General features: G+C 36.8%; 1 protein-coding gene across 4 annotated transcripts in view; it reads right to left on the reverse strand.

Moving 5' to 3' along the window:
• Positions 1-19,755, reverse strand: part of SSH2 (slingshot protein phosphatase 2) — a 216,488-nt gene that overhangs the window by 80,651 nt on the left and 116,082 nt on the right. Inside the window, exon 1 of one of the 4 annotated variants that reach the window (XM_010958239.3) lies at positions 13,825-14,180. The exons of the other annotated variants lie outside the window; for them this stretch is intronic. Within the exon in view, the coding sequence (XP_010956541.2) occupies positions 13,825-13,949 (125 nt within the window). The 5' untranslated portion in view covers positions 13,950-14,180. Of the gene's footprint in view, positions 1-13,824; positions 14,181-19,755 lie in introns of those variants that run through there. 4 annotated transcript variants of the gene reach the window in all.

Raw genomic sequence — 19,755 nt, forward strand, 5'->3', positions numbered from 1 at the left:
TTGATTTGATATCCGCTATCTCACAGTACTCAGAGATCATCTCTTAAATGAAATCCCTAACACAATCCAGTTCAATTAAATCAGACCCTTTAAATTACATTTTGTTTCTTTCCTGCTCCAGTGGACTGAGGGATAGCTGGTGGCTTTTCTTTGATTGAAGCTGAAAGGCTGAAACTGATGAACTGAACATTTCCCAGGAGGCAATTCAGTTTTTGATGCCTGCAGGCCAAAAAGATACCTTTTCCCCTTAAAGCCAAATTGACCCCACAATGGTCCATTTTAACCTTTGGAGCCCTTATCAGTCACCTTCCGTCTCTGACAGTAGCTGGACTGGCTGATCCACAGAGGTCCACTCTCCAGTGAACAAAGGCCTGCTATGTAAAAGAGATGAGCTCTGCACAGAGATATCATCTGAAGAGAAGGTGCTGAACTCATCCTCTCTGTTCTAGCAGCATGTCCAGGACTGCTGCCACTACAAAAGTGAAACTTCACCTGAAAACACTTTCTCCGCCCGTGATTTAAACACACACCCTCATTAGGGAAGCAGCTCAGTTTCAAACAGAGGCAGGCAACCAATACCACTGAATCCAGCATGCAAGTATGGCCTGCACTCTAACACTCCTTTCTCTATCCTGTTTCCTTTAAGTCTGCCAGAGGCCCCTCTGGATACTATTTAGGTCTGCTAGTGACATTCAAAGTAAATTCTTCAAGAGCTTTAAGAAACACACACACTCTTCTCCTATCTTCTATATTCAGTACTCAAACAGCCTCAAAGATGAAAACTTTTGTTTCAAAAATTTAAAAGACTTTTTCTCTAAAAAGTTTATCTCCTCAACTTTGAGAAACATACCCACTGCTTCCTATAAACAGGATGAGGAAATTCTAACTTTTTAAGTATATTTATAAGCATTAACAAACTAACGTATTTGATCATCTTTTTAATTTTCAGCATCCTTAGTAAGATAGTACTTAGGGAAATCTTAATGATGTGTAACACTTCTGAAATGAAAAACAAAGAAATATTGTTCAAGGGTAATTTGCTGCAGGACCCTAGATAAGTCTGTTATCTTTTGGCTCTGAAATTCTCTAAGTCAAAAATGGTGATGATTTTAAAATAAAATAAAAACACAGGGAGCAAACTTCAACTCACAAACACTATATACATATTAAACATCTCAAGATAATTAGTTTCTTCACCTTACCAATGTACTATTACTTCATCTTTCCATAAGTTCTACTCAAATAGCTTATAAATTCAAATGTTTTCCATCAATACTTGGGTAGGAAAGCGATTCCTGATAGGAAAGACAAATGAGGATCAACTTTCCTGGGTCTCCAATTGATTCAATTGATGAATTGAAGGATAAAGTTATATCTACCTTGATTTTACTTTTTATTATTTTAAGAACAACATGAAAATGAATTACTAAAATTGCTAGCGGGAATATAGACTGGTACAACATTTCTGGTGAGCAAACTGCTCCATCAAAAGCTCTAGAAATATGTATACCCTTTGGTCTAGCAACCCCAGAATTGAGCTTTAGGGTATTTCCTTTAGGGACATGTGCAAGGATTTAGGTACAAGGATATTCATTCAATGAGGCTTTGTTTATAACAGCAAAAAACTGAACACAATCAAAATGTGCAACAATAGGGCAGAATTCAGTTCTATGGAAAACAAACAACTCTCAAAAAGGATATGAAAGAAACACATTGGAGGACAATGGCAGGATGTTCCCAATATGCTAAGCGAAAAAAAAAAAATCAGATTACAAAACAGAAGATAGAGGACAATCCTATTTTTAAAAATATATATATGCACACAGAAAATGCCTGGGTGGTATTAACAGTAAGTATCATTGGGAGCTAAGAAAAGAGTAATGCTTTTTGGGGAGAGGAGGAATGCCTCAATGTTTTCTGGTTTTTCTATAATAAACATGCATTATCTGCAATATTAAAAAAATAACCAATACTTTGTGCTTTGTTGATTTTAAGTACCAGTAAGGCCAGTTCCAATTAAAAAAAAAAAAAATCACTCACCCAGGACAAGTTCACTTTTAAGCTAAGTGGGTTGTAAAGAATTAGATATTATCACCTTTACTGTGTATAAGGTAGACAGGTTTTGTTTTGTTTTGTTTTGTTTTGTTTTGTTTTGTTTTAATGGTAGACAGGTTTTTAAAGCAAAAGAGATTCTCCATTTGGAAATTTCTCCCAAACTGATTTCTAAGATTGCCATCAAGAAGAGCATTGGTATTCAATATTTATTTGCTGATTTTGATTTTAGTTGAGGAAGAGACTAGATGTTAGCATTAAAAAAAAAGTATAATAAACTTTCTTATAACACTATCATTTTCTGACAAACAGGGCATATGACCTTGCTGAGAATTTCTCCAAGTGTCTAAAAGGATAACAAAACAAAGAATTGCAGGAGTGTGAGCACAGCGGACTATCATCACAACTGAGACTGACCACAGAAGAGCCACAGAAGTGAACAGGTCCCAAGTCATAAACAGCCAGGACTAAGGAAGTTCTAAACAGACATAGTTAAGTATATACTTCCAAGGAGGCAAGTAATAAAGTATGACGAAAACAACAGCAGCTTTCAATCTTTAGGTTAGAGAGACAGCAACTAGCCAATTTACATTGTCAGTTTTTCTTTAACTTTGAAAAAAAAATTACACTGGGCTTAAATTCATTTAGTTAGAATCACTAAACGTAAATAAACACAGTCTTAGTTTACCATTTCGCTCAGCGCAGCAGAGTATAAGGCATAATCTGCTAAATTATTAGTAGTTGCGGTAACTCTTCTTTGAATCAATCATCATTAATCTGTCATTCAGACTTGGTGTAACATGGCATTTATATAGCTTTTAGTCTTTATTAATTGATGTATAATTACAGGCTTAAAGATCCCCCTGTCTACTAGGATGGTTTCCATGTGTATTTAAACTAAGGAGCTGTACATTGCTTATAAAATGCTAAATAAGATGAGCCATTAACTGACAACCAGTCCAATAAACTGGTAGCCAAGCCATTAAGAACAAGGAAAACCAGCAATCAGCACACCTTTCTCCTTACAGCTTACTCCACTGTAAATACTACAAGCCCTCTGTGCTAAGGAAACCACCTTGCCTAGCACATGGTGCTGATGTAATAATACTTAGAGGTAAGCATTTGGAGGAAGCAGAGAATGAGGTTTTGCTTTGGATTACTTGAACGTGCTCCTTTCTTCCTTTCTTTCCTTCTTTCTTAACCATAAAGTCACTAGTAGATAGTTTAATGATTTCTGTTCTTACGCTGCCTATGGGGATTTCACATTGTACTTCCAGCCACTGGTACTGATTCAATAACAACAGCCTCGTTTAATTGGCACCCTTCCTAAATAAGCTGTCAAGTCTGCAAATGCTGGTTACAGTGCTGTGTAGTCCGTGGGTACTCGATAAAAATTCTATTAAAATGCTGCCCATGTGATATATCCAAAATTTGCTCAGAGCTATTTTCTAATGAACGTTACCAGTCTACACAAAAATCTTTCTAGATTCTCCTTCTTACCATATGAGTAATAGCAGTCATTCACTGAAAAGTAGCTATTTGTAATAAGACCATAACATCTGCCACATTAGTTTTCCTTTTCTCTCACCACTCAAGTACCCTTTACCTCTGCTTATATAAACCAAGACATTTAAGAGGGCCAGAAATAAAGGTCAGAGTTCCAGCTCAAATCCTACCATAAAGTCTTTACTAATTGGTTCATTTACAATAACTTTTTGTTCTCTACCTAAAGCACCAACTGCACCATTCATCTGGCACTCAGCATGTGCTAAATTGTGTTCTTATCTATCCTGTTATTGATCTGTTTTATATCTCACAACAGACTGAACATTCTGACTGCAGGAACCATGGCTTGTATTTCTTTATATCTCCCACCTTTTGACCGGGATATGACGATTATGCAAATAATGGAATTTTTACCTTCATATTGTCATGCCACTCTGATTCTAATTTCTTCTCCTATACTTTGGCTCATGTCAAAAGAGCAAAAATATGAGCTACCATTTACTGAGTGCTTACTATTTGCAGTACTTTACAAACATTACATTTAATTAAATTAACTACATTTAATTAGTATTAATAGGCACTATAAACTCCATTTTACTGATGAGGAAACAAAGCTGATGGTGGTTACAGAATACGTTTAAGGTTGCACAGCTTTAGGTGGTGAAACTGACTGGAATTCAGGACAGTTTCATTCCAAACACCATACTGTTATCACCATTAGCCACAAGAACAAACGGCAAGTAAGATACCGAATATGTGACCCAAGAAACCGTTTAAGATAATTTTTACAGAGAATATTTAAGGAATGGGATACTTTAAGAATTAAGTGTGAGATTTTATTGGGGAGGGATGAGCATCACGGGGGTGGGGTTGATAGAATGATCTATACCATATCTGGTCAAAGGGACGTTCAAAAAGTTCAGTTTCACACACTGTCCGAATCTATTTCACTCATCTCCTAGGAAGAAAAAATTTACATTTAGAATTCACAGATGTCCCAACTTTTCAAACTAAATTTCTCCACAAAAATAAAGGTGATATTATAATAGGAAATTAAAATTTTTGGTGTTCATGAGAATTGGGTATATTAACTTTTGGAAAAACACAGTAATTTAAAGGTACGTGGGACAGAGGAGAGTCCCAAAGAAATGGCATCTCTCTTAAGAGGGTTCTGTTAAAAGCGATACTTATTTTAAATCAGTGAAGAAAAATCACAAACACTCTCATTCAATTTAATCCTCATGGAGATCAACTGGCTTTTATGACACAAAACTCAGAGAACAACAGAGATGAGACGCACAGACAAGATGCTCATAAATCTCGTATCAGCCTTTTGTTGAAGTGTTGAAGGTTCCTGGGTTGTAAACAGGCCTGTCTGTGGTATAAACTTTTAAGAATACAGACACCGCAGAAGACAAGCAACATAAAGGCCACAGCTAGAATCCTCAGGGCTTGAAACATCCTACTATGAATCATGGAAATCCACGTGAATCTTTGTCAATAAACATTAAGTATCGATGATAAAAGTAATGTAATCATAACTAAAATTTTTATTGTTCTTTCTCATTAACTATCTCATTTGATCTCCACAGTCCCCTGAAATAAGGCAGATATTATTCTCCCCAAAACATAAGCAACAATTTGAACCATTTATCATCATCATCATCAAAAAAAAAAATTGATGTCTTCTCCATCTGGAAAACTGAATTTACAACTTAAAAAAACCCTACTTTAGAACAGGTTAACACTGAGGTTTCTCTTTATTTGAGAGTAATTCAAACATCTGGATTCTATTGCTTTAACAGACATAAACTAATGCCAAATCCCCCAGGTTACTCAAAGAAGGGTCACACCCCTCTAAAAACAGATAAATGCAGAAAACAAGAGTTGCTCAATCTGCACAACCTGCAAAAAGGAAGTAAGCCCAAATTTGCCCTGTGGTGTGCGGTACTAGTAATCTATTTATAAATCATTTGCTAAACCCTTTCCAAATCACAGGAACACCTAAAAAGGCCTCGATGTTTTTATTAGCACGTTTCTTCAAGTTAAACTTAATTATGTTAGTGGCAGCAACATTCTGCATCGTTCTAACAATGTAAAGCTAACTCTAACTTTATCTGAAAGTAGTAAGGGTACTGATTATTATTATTATTATTATTATTTTTTTTTTTTGCTTTCACCTTAGAAATTGAGAAACATTATGTAATAGCATCTACACCACTCTTCTTTAGCCCCAAGGCAATTTCACAAATGGTAATTAAGGAGACTCACATTTACTGGAGAAACCCAAGAGGAGATATGAGCAAGCTGTTTCGCCCCTCTATTACCCCAAGGTCCAAGAGCTCTTGGAGACAGAGGATGACAACATCCTTAATTATTTGGCTTTGGGCAGTGGTTTCTCAGTGTAAGACTAAAGAAATTGCCCAATTTCAGGAGTGATTACAGGTGAGCGAGCACACAATCCAAAGAATGGTAATTTAGGGAAAAAATTCACTACAGATTTATCAAAGAAATCTTGACTTAAGTGCATCACAACCTCACCATTCCTGTTCATCTTCATTATGCAGATTTACTCTTCAGTTAACTTGTTTCCAATAAGGCCAAAGTTGAGAGCTTTTTCCCCACACTCTGTTCCAAGCCAATTTCTGCTCTACTGATTTCAAAGAAGCACAAGTGTGGATAAAGCCACACAAAGTTATCACCACTAATGAAAACACAAATGTACCTTTTACTCTGACAATGGATCATTAATTTCTCCTTCATATCTGAAGACTGTAACACCTAAAAGATTGATTCACTTGATGTAAGCTTATTTGATCACCCTTAAAAAAATTTTTACTTTTTAAGGCTTTATTATCTATTCAAGGATCAGAAACAAACACAAAACCAGAACTGATTTAAAGTCAAAGAGACATCTCATGCCTTTTAAAATTATTAGCCTGTTTACCCACCAAAGAGAGAAAAAAAAGCTCTTAGTCATAAATGAATGCCTGGTTTCAATCACTGAATTATCAACTATTCTAATTATGTTTGCCCATTTCTGTAAGGGACATATCTAGATTTTTTAAAGTATCATGGATGAAGAACACCCTTATTCAATAAGAAGAAGAAAATTTAAAAATCGAAAGGCAAAACAATTTCATAAAATTGTAACACTTGGAGTAGGACTTCTTGGTTTCAGGCTATTAAAGTGCAGCATTTCTGCTAAAGAACAGTTTCAGAGCTAGAAAAAGATGGAAGGCTATAGCTAAATCATTTTACAAATCAGACATAAGCTGGACAAAGATAGCACCAAAGAGCCAACAAATATTTGAATGAGAAAATCTAAAAATATTAGTAAACCAATTCCAGCAATGTTAACAGTGCACACAGTGTGAAAGGATGACTCAACTTTTGCAACTCAGCATGTCACGATGTTACCAGGAAAGGGGGAAAATATTATTATTCCAACAGATGTCTAAAAAGCATTCAATAAAACTCAGTAACTATATCTACTTTAAAAATATTTGTAAATTAGGAATAGTGGGAAATGCCCTCAACTTGATAAGTGATCTTTGCCAGAACCTATGGCACACAACACATCTATTTACAAAACATAAGAAGCATTCCTTTTACAACAGAAAACAAGACCACGAGCATTGCCACTCTAACGTTATACTAAAGCCCTAGGCGAAGCAGTGAAGAGTTATACTCAAGAGGTAAAACTCATAGATAGATGATGTAATCATCCACCCAGAAAAGTTAAGAAAATCAACTAAGTTATCTATTAGATATTAGGCCCAGAGTTCAGCAAGGTGGTCTGATATAGAAGCAGTTTTGCTGCACATCTACGGTGACTAATTAGAAAACATCATGGGAAAGAAGAGTTTGTTCACAAGAGCAACAAAAATTTTTATAAAACATCCATGAATATACCTAATAAGAAATGTGTAATTACTCTATGAGGTAATGTGTAAAATTTAAATGAAGGACGTTTTAAAAACAGTGAATAAATAGATATACATATCACATTCCTCACAGGGAAGGCTCATTTTGTAAAGCTGTTAATTCTCTCCAAAATTAATTTGGTACAATTTCAATAAAAATCCCAAAAGCAGTTTTAAAAGTTGAAATTGACAAGCTTTCTAAGACTTACCTGGAAAATAAGAGTAGGTACGATATTTTAAAAACAAAACAAAACAAAACAAAACACTGAGGTATGCCTCATGATACAAGATATCAAAACGTCCACTAAATCTGTATTAAGTATAACAGTGTGGTATTGGTATGTGAAAGAAAACGTATCAACAGGACTTAATATATCCTAGGGAGAGCATTTCACATCAGTGAAATGAGAACGGACTAAGTAAATGGTATTGGAATAACTGAGTGTGTCCATCTGAAGAAAGGTAAAGTCAGAGCCTTGCCTCACACAGTAAATACAGGCGTTCCTCGTTTTGTTGTGCTTCACTCTATCATGCTTCGCAGATACCACTTAAAAAAAAAAAAAAACAAGTTTAAAGTATGTGGCAACCCCGAGTCAGGCAAGTCTATTGGCACCATTTTTTCAACAGCATTTGCCCACTTTGTGTGTCTGTGTTACATTTTGGTAATTCTCACAGTATTTCAAACCCTCCACCACCAAAAAAATCAAGACTTGCTGAAGGAAAGAGATGATGGCTAGCATTTTTTAAGCAATAAAGCATTTTAAAATTAAGGTATGTACATTATTATTTTAGTCATAATGCTATTGTAGACACTTAGTAGACTGTTCTGTAAACATAACTTTTATATGCACTGGCAAACGAAAAAATCTGTGTGACTTGCTTTATTGCCATATTCACTTTATCGTGGTAGTCTAGAACTGAGTCTGCATTATATCCAAGGTATGCCTGTAAAGATAAATTCCAAAAGTTTTAAAGAGTGAAATTTCTAAAAGTGTAGACATACTAGAAAAATACAGAAGAGTACTTTCATAATCCTAGGAGTGGGTGGGAAGGGTTTTTAAAAGCCAGATACAAAACTGAAATCATAAGAGAAATTACTGACAGATTTTACTACATAAAAATTAAAAGCTTTTATACAAGATGCGAAGTTACAAGACAAGCAATAGGCTGGGAACAGGTATTTTTCGCACATTTCAGAAATATACAGAGTACTGCATCAGAAAGAAAAAACAAATACCAATGGAAAAATGGTCAGAAGCACAAACATGCAAATCAGAAGAAAAATGAGCAAGACCAATAAAGACACAAAAGAATGCTAAACATCTACAATAAAGGCACTATAAAAAGAGAAATGTTTAAGAGCAGGGGCCCTGGAATGAGAATGCCTCTGCACCCTGGCTGTGTAATCTTAGACAAGTTACTTAACATCTCTGTGTCTCTCATCTGTAATTGAGAGTAATACCAAAGTCAGAATTGTTAAGAAGAGAGAGTGAGTTAATATGCATAGTTTTCAAAACAATACCTGCCATAGAGTGAGAGCTCAGGAAAAAATTAATTACTATTTAATATCTTTATTAATATTATCAGAGTTGGTGAAGACATAGGGAAACATACTCTCTTATTTATAGCTGGTAAGAGCAAATTGACAAAGCAAATTGCAAAGCAATTTGGCAGCATGTATCAAAATTTTAATGTATACATATCATCAGATCCACAAATTCCACTGCTAGAATTTTATCTAAAGAAATGTGCCCACATATATGCAAAGATATATGTATCAGAACTTTGAGTGCAGCATTGTTAAGAGCTCTATATTTGGAGACAGGAAATGCTGGTTCTAGTTTCAATTCTACCAGTAACAAATCATGTAACCCCTGTGCAAATCACTTCACTGTTTTGATTTTTTTAGTTTTACTCTACAAAACGTGGATAATGACTGCCCAAGCTGCCTCAAGAGGAATACTTTTAGGTAGTGATCCCCCAGGTGGGATCCCTAGGCCAGCATTATCAGCATCCTCTAGGAACTTGTTAAACATTTCAAATTCTCTAGTCCCACTCCAGACCTATAGAATTAGAAACCCTAGGGGTGTGGGCAGCAGTCTGTGTTTTAATAAGCCATCTAGGTGATTCTGGCACAAGCTTAAGTTCAGGGATGAGCACGTGAAACTACAGAGTAGAGCTGAAAGAGCATTAGTACTACCACCATTAAACACACAAAAATAAAACTGTTTCTACCTTTCAATTTCATGAAAAGGTACACCTTGGATAATCATCTCAATGTGCTCCTCTGTTACTGAGCCTGAGCTTCAGAAAGCACTGATGTGAAGCTAGGAAATCAAATTAATATATGGAACCAAGCAAATAAATACAAGTTTTTTAGGTCAAGGATAAAAAGCTTTAGGTAACCTTATTAACAAATCAAGCAATGTCTCAAGCATCTAAGTTCCAAGACTTTTGATCAGAGGTTTCCATAACGGAAACACTGTTTTAATGGTAGCCTTTGCCAGCATTTTATCTACTAATTCTTGATCATTCCCTGAATTTTTCAGGACACAAAGACAGTCACCTATTTCTCGATAAGCTATTTGTTTGGCATATAACAATAACACTAGAAAAGTCTTGGTCCTTTGCTTGGCAACTTCACTTCTCAGGGGTTGAATGCTGACTCTCTGAAACGTACATAGGCTCCCCTATTTTTCAGAAGTTCATATTTTTATTCTATTAAAAAGCATGTGTAGAATCTTAAAGGGTATGGAACTTTTCATGATCATTTGAGCAGTCTGATCCAAGACTCCTGAAGTTTGATCAGATGATGCTCTGGGTCGCTCACATATTTTTTTTCTAGTAGGATTAACACTTATGACAGTAACTATTCTTTTTTTATGGAGTAAATTCAAGCACATCTTAATGTTCTTCACTGAATATGTAAAAAATAACTATATTTGGTGAGTTTTATGTGACGGCAAGGAGAGACCTTACTCTAATAATGATATAATTCCCAATAAAATACAGTAATAGCAATCTATTCTCTAATTTCATATATATATATATATATATATATATATATATATATATATATATATAACACAGCTTAAAGTCAAGAAATTAGAATGAAAATCACCAAAATAGGTATCCAAAGGCTATATTATGAAGGTCATTAACTCTCTCCATAGGAGAGCCCCTAGGATCTCAAAAGACTGTGGTCTTTTTACTCTGATGCAATTCTCATAGGATTTGCTACATGATTTACTTAGTTTCTAAATTCAGAGTAAATCTGAGGTAGCAAAAGAGAAAAGGAAAAAAACTCTTATGAGTGGGTCCTCAGCAAGGACAAGAGAACCACTGCACTAAGTGTATTTAGGTGTTAAGGTACCCCCTCCTCTCCACACTTGAGGACTTTAAATCTTTATCTTTTAGTTGCGCCCTCTCATCACTCCTATTTACACATCTGGCACCACAGGGAAATGCTCACATCAGTTAAGTTTTTATAGTATCAGGCCTTAGAAACAATACTTCCCTTTAGGAAGGAAATTCTTAACCTTTTATGAGATCACATTACTTTGAGAATCTGATTTTAAAAAATATATTTATATATCCAACATTTTCATATGATCTCAAGGAGTTCATTGACCTTCTGAGGCCAATCCATGGCTTCAGTAACCAAGGACTCCAAATTAAGAACTTGTGCATTAGGCACCAAAAATGCTTAAGTTAAAATTTAGGGTTTTATTCAGGATGACCCTTAAATGAACTAGGCAACACTATAAATGCTAAATAAACATGATCGCTAAAGCAATACTAAAAAATACACTTCAGAAGAAGTGACTATTAGTAAGGCTCTCCCAAGAAAAAAAAAGTGGCAAGAGATGAAAAAGAAAGAGAAATATTCTGCAAATTCTTTAAAGGCTGTCTACCTTAGCAGCAGAACTCTTAGTATAGCAAATGTTTCTCACTACTAAGGTGACAATGTCAGCAGTTAAAGATAATTCCTAAGACTGTAAGTCTCAAAAAGTGACCTTGCAACTAAGCCAGAATATCATTTTTACAGTGGTCAAGAGCACTGGCCTAGGAAACAGATCTGGAGTCTAAGGACAGTTTTGTCATTTACTAGCTATATGACCTTGAGCAATTACTTAACTTCTCTAAGTCTTAGCTTCATATACGTAAATAGAACAAATTAATTCATAAGGTTGCTGTGATGATTAAACGAGATAACCATATACGTTGAACTCTTAGAACAGTGACAAGTGGTCAATAAATGGCAGCTATTAGCTACTGTTTAATTTCAATTAACTCATTTTCTTTTTTTGCGTAGGCATTTATAGTTTGTAAATTGTTCCCACACATATAATCTCTTATGATCCTCTGGGGTAAGAACCACATATCCTCATTTTACAGTTTAAGAAACTGAAGTCAAATGACTTACCCAAAGACACTATTTAGTAGGAAAAGAAATCTGTTCTTGCTTGACTACACCAGGAAGCAAGAGTCAAACTCCTTTCCTCCACAAAGCTTAGAAGCTCTGCCTTTTAAATTTTGTTTAATCTTTTTAAACTGTAGTTAAATATATGGAACATAAAATTTGCTATTTTAACCATTTTTAAGTGTATGTATGGTTCATTGCCATTAAATGCATTCACACTGTTGTGCAACCATCACCACCATCAATCCCCATAACTTTTTCTTCTTCCTTAAATGAAACTCTGTACCTATTAAACACAAATCTCTCATTCCCCTCCACCAACCCCTGGCAACCAGACTACTCTAGGTACCTCACACGAGTGGAATCACACAGTATTTGTAGTTTGTCACTAGCTTATTTCACTTTGAATAATGTCTTCAAAGTTGCTCCATGTTGTAGCATGTGTCAGAATTTCCTTCCTTTTTAAGGCTGAATAATATTCGGTTGTATTATATGCCACATTCTGTTTATCCATGTATCCACTGATGGAAATGTGGGTTGCTTCAACTACCTTTTTTATTTTCAAAGTATTGTTAACATCATTATTTTGAGATTGGTTATCCAGTTGCAGATTATTCACTCCATTTCTTTAAAAAGAGAAAATGCAAGTAAGTGGTTGATTTAATTCTGTAGAGTGTACAATATAGAGCAGTAAAACCACTTTTTTGGGGGGGGGCTATTTTTTAGGCACTCCACCAGGAATTAACACAAAGGAAAAAAGTTGAAATGCAAATGAGTTTAATTTGATTTGGTAAGAGAGTAAACTGTTAATTAAAAATCATAAAGTAGATTTAAGATTATCTATAAATTACTTTACATGCTATTCTTGGGACCTTTAATCAGGGATAATGGAAAGTTTCAGTTGTTGGACATTAAATTAAAAAGTTGTTCAGGGCTGACCTGGGAGGGAGACAGAGGTTGCTTATGTACCAGGAGTCTGGCAAAACAGAAGTAGGTGACTTCCTGAAGTTACTCTGAATGAGTGCTAATATACTACGAGGACCAAACTGTTGCTATCTAAAAGTAACCCTAAACCACTCAACTAGTTTAAGAATTCAACTTGAATAGACGGGAGTTCCTCTGTTTGGACCTTTATAACTGTGAGGTGAGATTAACCACAAGCTTCAGCACACAGTTCTCAGAAATAGCTAAACCACAATGGAAGGGAGGGACAAAAACTCTATAGAGACTGCAAAAACAGTGATGATTTAAAGATGCAACTGAATCTTGCACTTCAGAGATTAAAGGTGTGCATGCAGGCTTGGGTTGTAAGCACGTACTACTACAGGCGGAGACAAAAAAGAAAGTGAGCTAAACTACTGAAATCCAGTTTTCTGAAATAATTCCAGACTACAGCCAGAGGGTGTGAAGAATGGACTGCCTTTCTTTGTGTGCAGAGCTTGCAACAGAAACCCATGGTCACACGCAAACTTATCTGAAACAAGAAAACAAAACAACAAACACGGGAGCTTGATCACCAGGACCGGCAAGGGAGTCCTGGCTTTTCCGGCTGGCGGTCCAGAGGCTACTGACTGCCTTTCAGCCTGGGTCTCCCGAGTGCCACACGGCTGTCACTCTGTCACCACAGACAACTTCCCACTTTCAGGACGACCCCACTTTCAGATTCTCTCAGTTTACCAGAAATTCTCGGAAAGGATTCTTCTGTTCGCCTCCCCACCCCTAGGACATTTTCTGCCTCCAAAAATTACTCTGCGCCTCCACCCCACTATGCCCCTGGACGCCCCAAGACCTCCAAGCACGCAGAGTGCGATTTCGCCCTCCCTCGCTTCCTTGCTCCCAGCTGCTGGGGAAAGCGGCTGCTGAAGAGCAAACTTTCCGGGCGTTCGCAGAGGGCGGGAGGGCGCGCGGCGCACTCACAGCTGGTTGATGGCGTTCTGCGAGATGACCGCGTCGGCGGAGAAGTAGGGGATCATGTCGGGACCACCGAGGCTGCAGGTGCAGGCGGGGGGCTTCCTCTCGCGGGCCAACGTGCTGAGGGTCATGGGGCCGGCTCAAGGTGCACAGCTCCGCATCCTGGCCCCTGCCCGGTTTGGGCACGAGGCGCTCCCGTTGGGTTCCGCCGGACTGGAGGTGCGGGCAGCGCGGGTGCCCGGCGGCCGAACTGGGCCCGCCGGGTCGCGCGGAGGCAGCCGCCGCAGCCCTGAGGCTCGGCTGTGGAGTCCCGGCGGCCGGGCGCCGCCAGCAGCCCGCCCCAACCCGCGTCCGGGGCTGGGCGGGGCGGGGCTGACGGAGCCGGCGGGAGGGTCCTGCCGGTGCCCCGCCCCGGAGGCTCCGGCACCCGATGGATCCCGCCGTGGGCGTCTGGCCCTGGGGAGCAAGGGTTCCCCCAAGACTCCTCGGCTAGGATGAAGGAATGAAGCGATACGGGGGTGGGCAAGAAAGGCTCGCATTTCTTGGGAATGTTTCATCAGAAAGGTCCTGCCTCTTAATTGGCTTTATACATGAACCTCAAACCCAGGCCGTATGTTCACAAATGCAACAAATACTTAGCAACGGCGTCCTATGTGCTAAGGGCTGGGAAAATTCAGATTAATTGGATTTTTTTTTTTTACAGCAAAAGAGTTTGTTTTATGATGGGAAAAAGGTCTAGCTACACTGTTGATAACATCTGCTAACCCTTGTAAATAAATTTAAAAGGGCTTTCTTAACCATCCTTCAAACCAAGGAGTCACAGCCTTAACTGCACATGTGAGTCACCTGCAGAGATTTTTAAAAAATCCCAATGTCTGGCTGCACCCTAGACCAATCAAATCGGAATCTCTTAAGGCTGGGATCTAGACGTCAGTATTTTCCAAAGCTCCCAGGGTTATTCCAGTGTGCAGCCATGGTTGAGAACTATTGTGCCAAAGAATCTAGAGAGGAAGATGGGCTAGAGATTTTATCCTCACTTTGCAGATGGGGAAACATTCAGGTTCTAACCAGATGACCTCGTTTGTAAGTGACATCACCTAGATGGGAACTCTGGTTTTAGACTCCTGATCTAGGGCTTTCCCCATCAAATCCTATTCCCTGATGCTTTCATGAGTTTAAGCCTTTATGATTTTCCTAACAACTCACTGAGCAGTGCCTTTAACCTGACCAGGGACCAGCTCTTTGTAAAATGAGAATCTCTTCTGTCAGCCTCTCTCCTACACACTATGTAGCAGTGGCTTACAAAAAAGGCTGGCCTGGTGCAGGCACTCAATAAAAGATAGCTCCCTTATCTCTTGCCCATCAGAACAATATTTTCAGGCATCACTATTTTTAGCTTTTCTGGATACTTGACTAAAATATGTATCAATATAAAGTTGGCTTAGGAATTCCAGAGCCAAAAATAATTTTAAAAAGCAACTTCACTATTACAAGAGATCATGAAAAAAGATTTTAAGAGAAATTAGAGGAGAATTATAAGAGAAAAGAGACTAAAATTAGGAAGAACTCACTTTACCATTCAACATATGCTAGAATCAAGAAGAAATGTCTTTGTTTTATATAAATTTTCAGATGTTTTCCTATTGGGAAGTTGGGCAATTTTCAAAATACTAGTAATGAAATAATCTAAATTCTGTATCTAAAACCAGAATCACTCTTTAGTTAGTTGACCCTTCATTAAACTTAAAGTTGTTGCCAAGGCACTGAGGGACTTGAAATACTGCAAACTCATTCTGGAAAAGAATCTAAATTTCCTACAGATCTAGTAATAGGAAGGAACTAGTTAGTAAGTGAAGAGTTAATGAAAGGTCTGGACCTTGGAATCCAGTGCATCATCATCTTCATCCATCTCTAGGAAGGAAAAATTTTGAAAGATTTATTCAGGCTGTGTCAGCAGGCACCCAAATGGAAGTGTAAGAAAAAAAATCTGCTGATACACCCCAAAATAAATTGCTTTAAATATCTGGCAAACTTGCCAGTTTGAAACTTCTTCCAGGCTGTAATTTATTACAGCCTCCTGCAGTGATCCAAAAAAATAAAAAGAAGAAAAAAAAAAAAAAAGAAAGAAAAGGCAGCAGGCTGTTTAGAACAGTATTGCTAAGGTGAGTCCAGTTCCTTTCATGACACAGCAGAGATAGGATTTTATTGAAGTCAACACTAAATGATGCCATTTAGGAAAGATGATGGCAATGGTAATCACCTGTATCTGTTGGAAAAAGAAGGCAGTGGGAAATATATCTTACTCACTTCAATACTTCATATCTCTGGCATTTAAAAACCCTAGAGATAAAGATTTTATAAATATGTTTACTTGTCTTTTATAAATAGGCTCCTATAGTGACACCCCAGAAATGCACAGCCCTTTGTTTCCCCTCAAAAGACCTCTGTCAGTGCCTGTTCAACGAATGAAGGAGACTATTTTAACACCCCCATCCAGGCCTTTTCAAAAGCTTTTCAAAGTTAAATTCTCATTTTGAGCTGTAATATAGAAAATTGGGAAGTGCTAGAACATGACTCTTGGTTTTTAACAACAACAAAAAATCTTTGCAGACTGGAGTGCCTTTAAGGAAATAGTTATTTCTACTACTATCTGTTTTAAAAAGTTGAACAAATTCCTTTTCTTTTCACAATCTGCAGAGTGTCAAAATGTCAATCAATTTAGTTTCAGCTCAGTTTAATCCTTTACTCTCCACTGTCAGGAAACAAGGCTCTAGGGAGCAAGCTCTCTATATCCAAGCATCTACAAATTCAGAAATGATTCCAAATTAAATTGACCAGCATGAAATAAACTATGTGAGTTTTCAACTCCACATAAGTCAGAAGAGGCTTTCTCTAAAAAAAAAAAAAAAAAAAAATCTGCACAAAGGCCCTGAAGAAAAATTGCTGCATTTCTTTACATTCTTGCTTGAGTTAGTAGATTTGTAGATTTGAAATGAATTTTGTCATGTCATCTGCTAAACATTTCAAGGCTTAGAAATATGTGGCTATGACCAAATTAAATTTTTTGTAGATTCATATGTTAATACATTAAAAAATATTTAAATAGATGTCTCTTGTATCTGTAAAAGATATCTCCATTACTATCTCCATGTGTCCCTCCATAAGGTATAAACATTGTAAAACCATGTAATATCAGAGGCTCGTGTACTGACATTACTGTGCTCCAGGACAGACCCTGAAATGTGAGTTAAGGATATGAAGATGATTTTGTTATTCTAACAAAATTTCAACATGGGTGGATCACTTGAACTGACAATACTAAAAGAAAACAGTGTTAATTTATAGTACCAAAAGCTGGGCTAGAAACCAGAGGACCTAAATTCTACTTCTAACAGTCATTTAATAAACTGAGATTTTGGTCAAATCACTTAACTTCCTCTGTAAAATGGGATAATAAACCCTGAAGAAATGTCCCAAGATCTGTTTTTGGGAGAGTTCAGAACCTCAGGAGAGGAATTTCATCCAATCTGGAGATCCTGAGAAATAAACTTAATCCACTTAAGGTAAACAGTCATTTAGTTCAAAGCAGTACAGCCCAACAGTAAAAAAATTCTGGCCTTGGAATTAATTGGCTGGGTTTGAATCCTAACACTACCATTAGCTATGAATTTTAAATAGCTACTTAATCTCTGGCTCTGTATTATTACCTAATTTATGAAGTTATTGTGAGGATTAATTAAGTTAATACATATAAAGTACTGAAGAGTGTCTGGCACAAAAATCTACTCTTTGGCCTTAATGGCTCTAAAGCTTAAGACAGCTAAGAGAAAGGTTGAGGAGATTGCCCTTAAGGAATAAAATCAGAGAGCTGGAGTCTCTGATGAGGAGTCTTAGATCAGAGTGCATGACTGTACTAAATTTAAACGTTTTTATTAAAAATTTTTTTTTGCTTCTCTAACTCTTCCATGTATCTTACCTTTTGGCTGTTTCTCTGAGGTAAAACTTTTACTAGGGATAAGACCTATGTACTTTTTTTTAGGTCATTAAGAAAAGTGTGTGTGTCTGTTGGGAGCAAAGGGACTCTGAAGTCTGGCAATCTTAAAGTCTACTGTGCACTTTAGCTGATTCACTGAGAAAATGAAAATGTTGGACTAGAGATAATCCTCTATGTTTTTCCCCACTAATCTGAAAAATAGCCACAGTAGGCAACATTAAAATGGCAACGAATCTGATATCAGAAGTCCTAGATTCTAGCTACTTTGTCCATGGCAAACCTTAATCTGTCCCAGCCCTAGTTTCTTTAATCTTAAAGTAGAGCTGGTAATGCTTATCTCAAAGGTTTATTAAGATATATTAAGTGCTTTGTGAACAGGACAGCACCAAATTTTTATTATTATTATCATCCATAAATTGGCCAATCAGCCTCCAATAACAGAAAGCTAGTAGTATTTGTTTGTATTTGGGATGAAAACTTGGTGAATGAATGAAAATTAAAATACATATAAATTTCCCCTATATACCACCAATTCATTCAAGAAGTCTTTACTCTTATTGTTTGCCAGACAGTTAATTACATTAACTCAATATTGCCATCTTCCAGTAATGTGAGATCTCTGTGCTTAGTAGAATTTTGTTGCTTTTTTTAAAGACTTGAAATAATATTATTAACATATAACTTTATTTTTTAAATACCTAGTCATAAGAAAAATGATTATACCAATCAGAAGACCTATTTGTATTTTTCTGTTTTCTCTAAGGGCTTGATCTAGAGAAATAAACAGTAAATTAATCTCCTGGGTGTCAAAAGGGAGAAAACCAACACTTTAAAGAGTTACAAAACAAAGAGCCTGTTACCTAGAGTAGCACAACATTCTGTCTCCTGTTAATCTGTAAAATGCTAGGATAAAACTCTCAAGATAATACCCCTAATTTCAAACTTGTTGCCCAGACTGCACCAAGAGGTATCTTGCTACACTCAGTCAAAGGCACTCTTCATATAGTACAGTAAACCAAACTCTGTAAACAAAGGCTCTTAAGAGCAATCATGTTTTGCAATCACCATGTGGCTAGTAGTTTTGTTTAAAAGAATATCTGACAATAGTTTTTAAACACTGGATCAAACAATGTCACTGAGCCCTTCCAATTCTTTCTATGGAACTTTCTACCATAAGAGCAATGGGGAATACTGAAAAGATACGCATATCAACTCCATGAGAGGCAAATCTAAGGCATTCATCCCCCATGTCTTAACCACCATATGCTCTAGTAGGAAGAGGTGCTGAAATGCTGCTTTCTTCAGGTTACAAAAGCCCCACACTCTATTGTTTAGTAAAAATAATAGGCATTTATAGATCACTTTTCACATCCAACACACTTTACAAAACATTTAACCATTTAATCCCCAGTCTATTTCTTTAAAGATTAAAAAAAATTTCTTTAAACACATGCTTAAAACAACTCTTTTTCTTTTTTGGCAGAAGTCAGAAAGGTAAAATAAAAGTCATTTTTCTCATCCCCATCATCCTACTCCCAGGGATGCTTGTTAGTATTTCCAGAAATTTTCCTTGCATAAGGAAACACTGATATATTGTAGCTGCTCTTTAAGAAACACACATGTGCACAAGCATAGAATTACATTATGCATATTATTCTGCTTTTTATCCTATCTCTCCTCCCTCCTCCACCCCTGCCAATTATCACAATATCTTGGACACTTTTCCATGTTTATACAGATTTACCTCATTCTTTTAAAGGAGTGCATAGTATTCTATTTTACAATTGTATATAATTTACTAAATTATCCTCTACTGATGGACATTTGTTCCCAGTCTTTACCATTATATACAGTATCATTATGAGCATGTTTTCACACAATCTTTGTGCATACATGTGAATATATTTGTTGGATGGATACCTAGAGGCAGAATTGGCAGTTAA

Source organism: Camelus bactrianus, chromosome 16 (genome assembly GCF_048773025.1).
Source record: "Camelus bactrianus isolate YW-2024 breed Bactrian camel chromosome 16, ASM4877302v1, whole genome shotgun sequence".
Lineage (NCBI taxonomy): Eukaryota > Metazoa > Chordata > Mammalia > Artiodactyla > Camelidae > Camelus > Camelus bactrianus.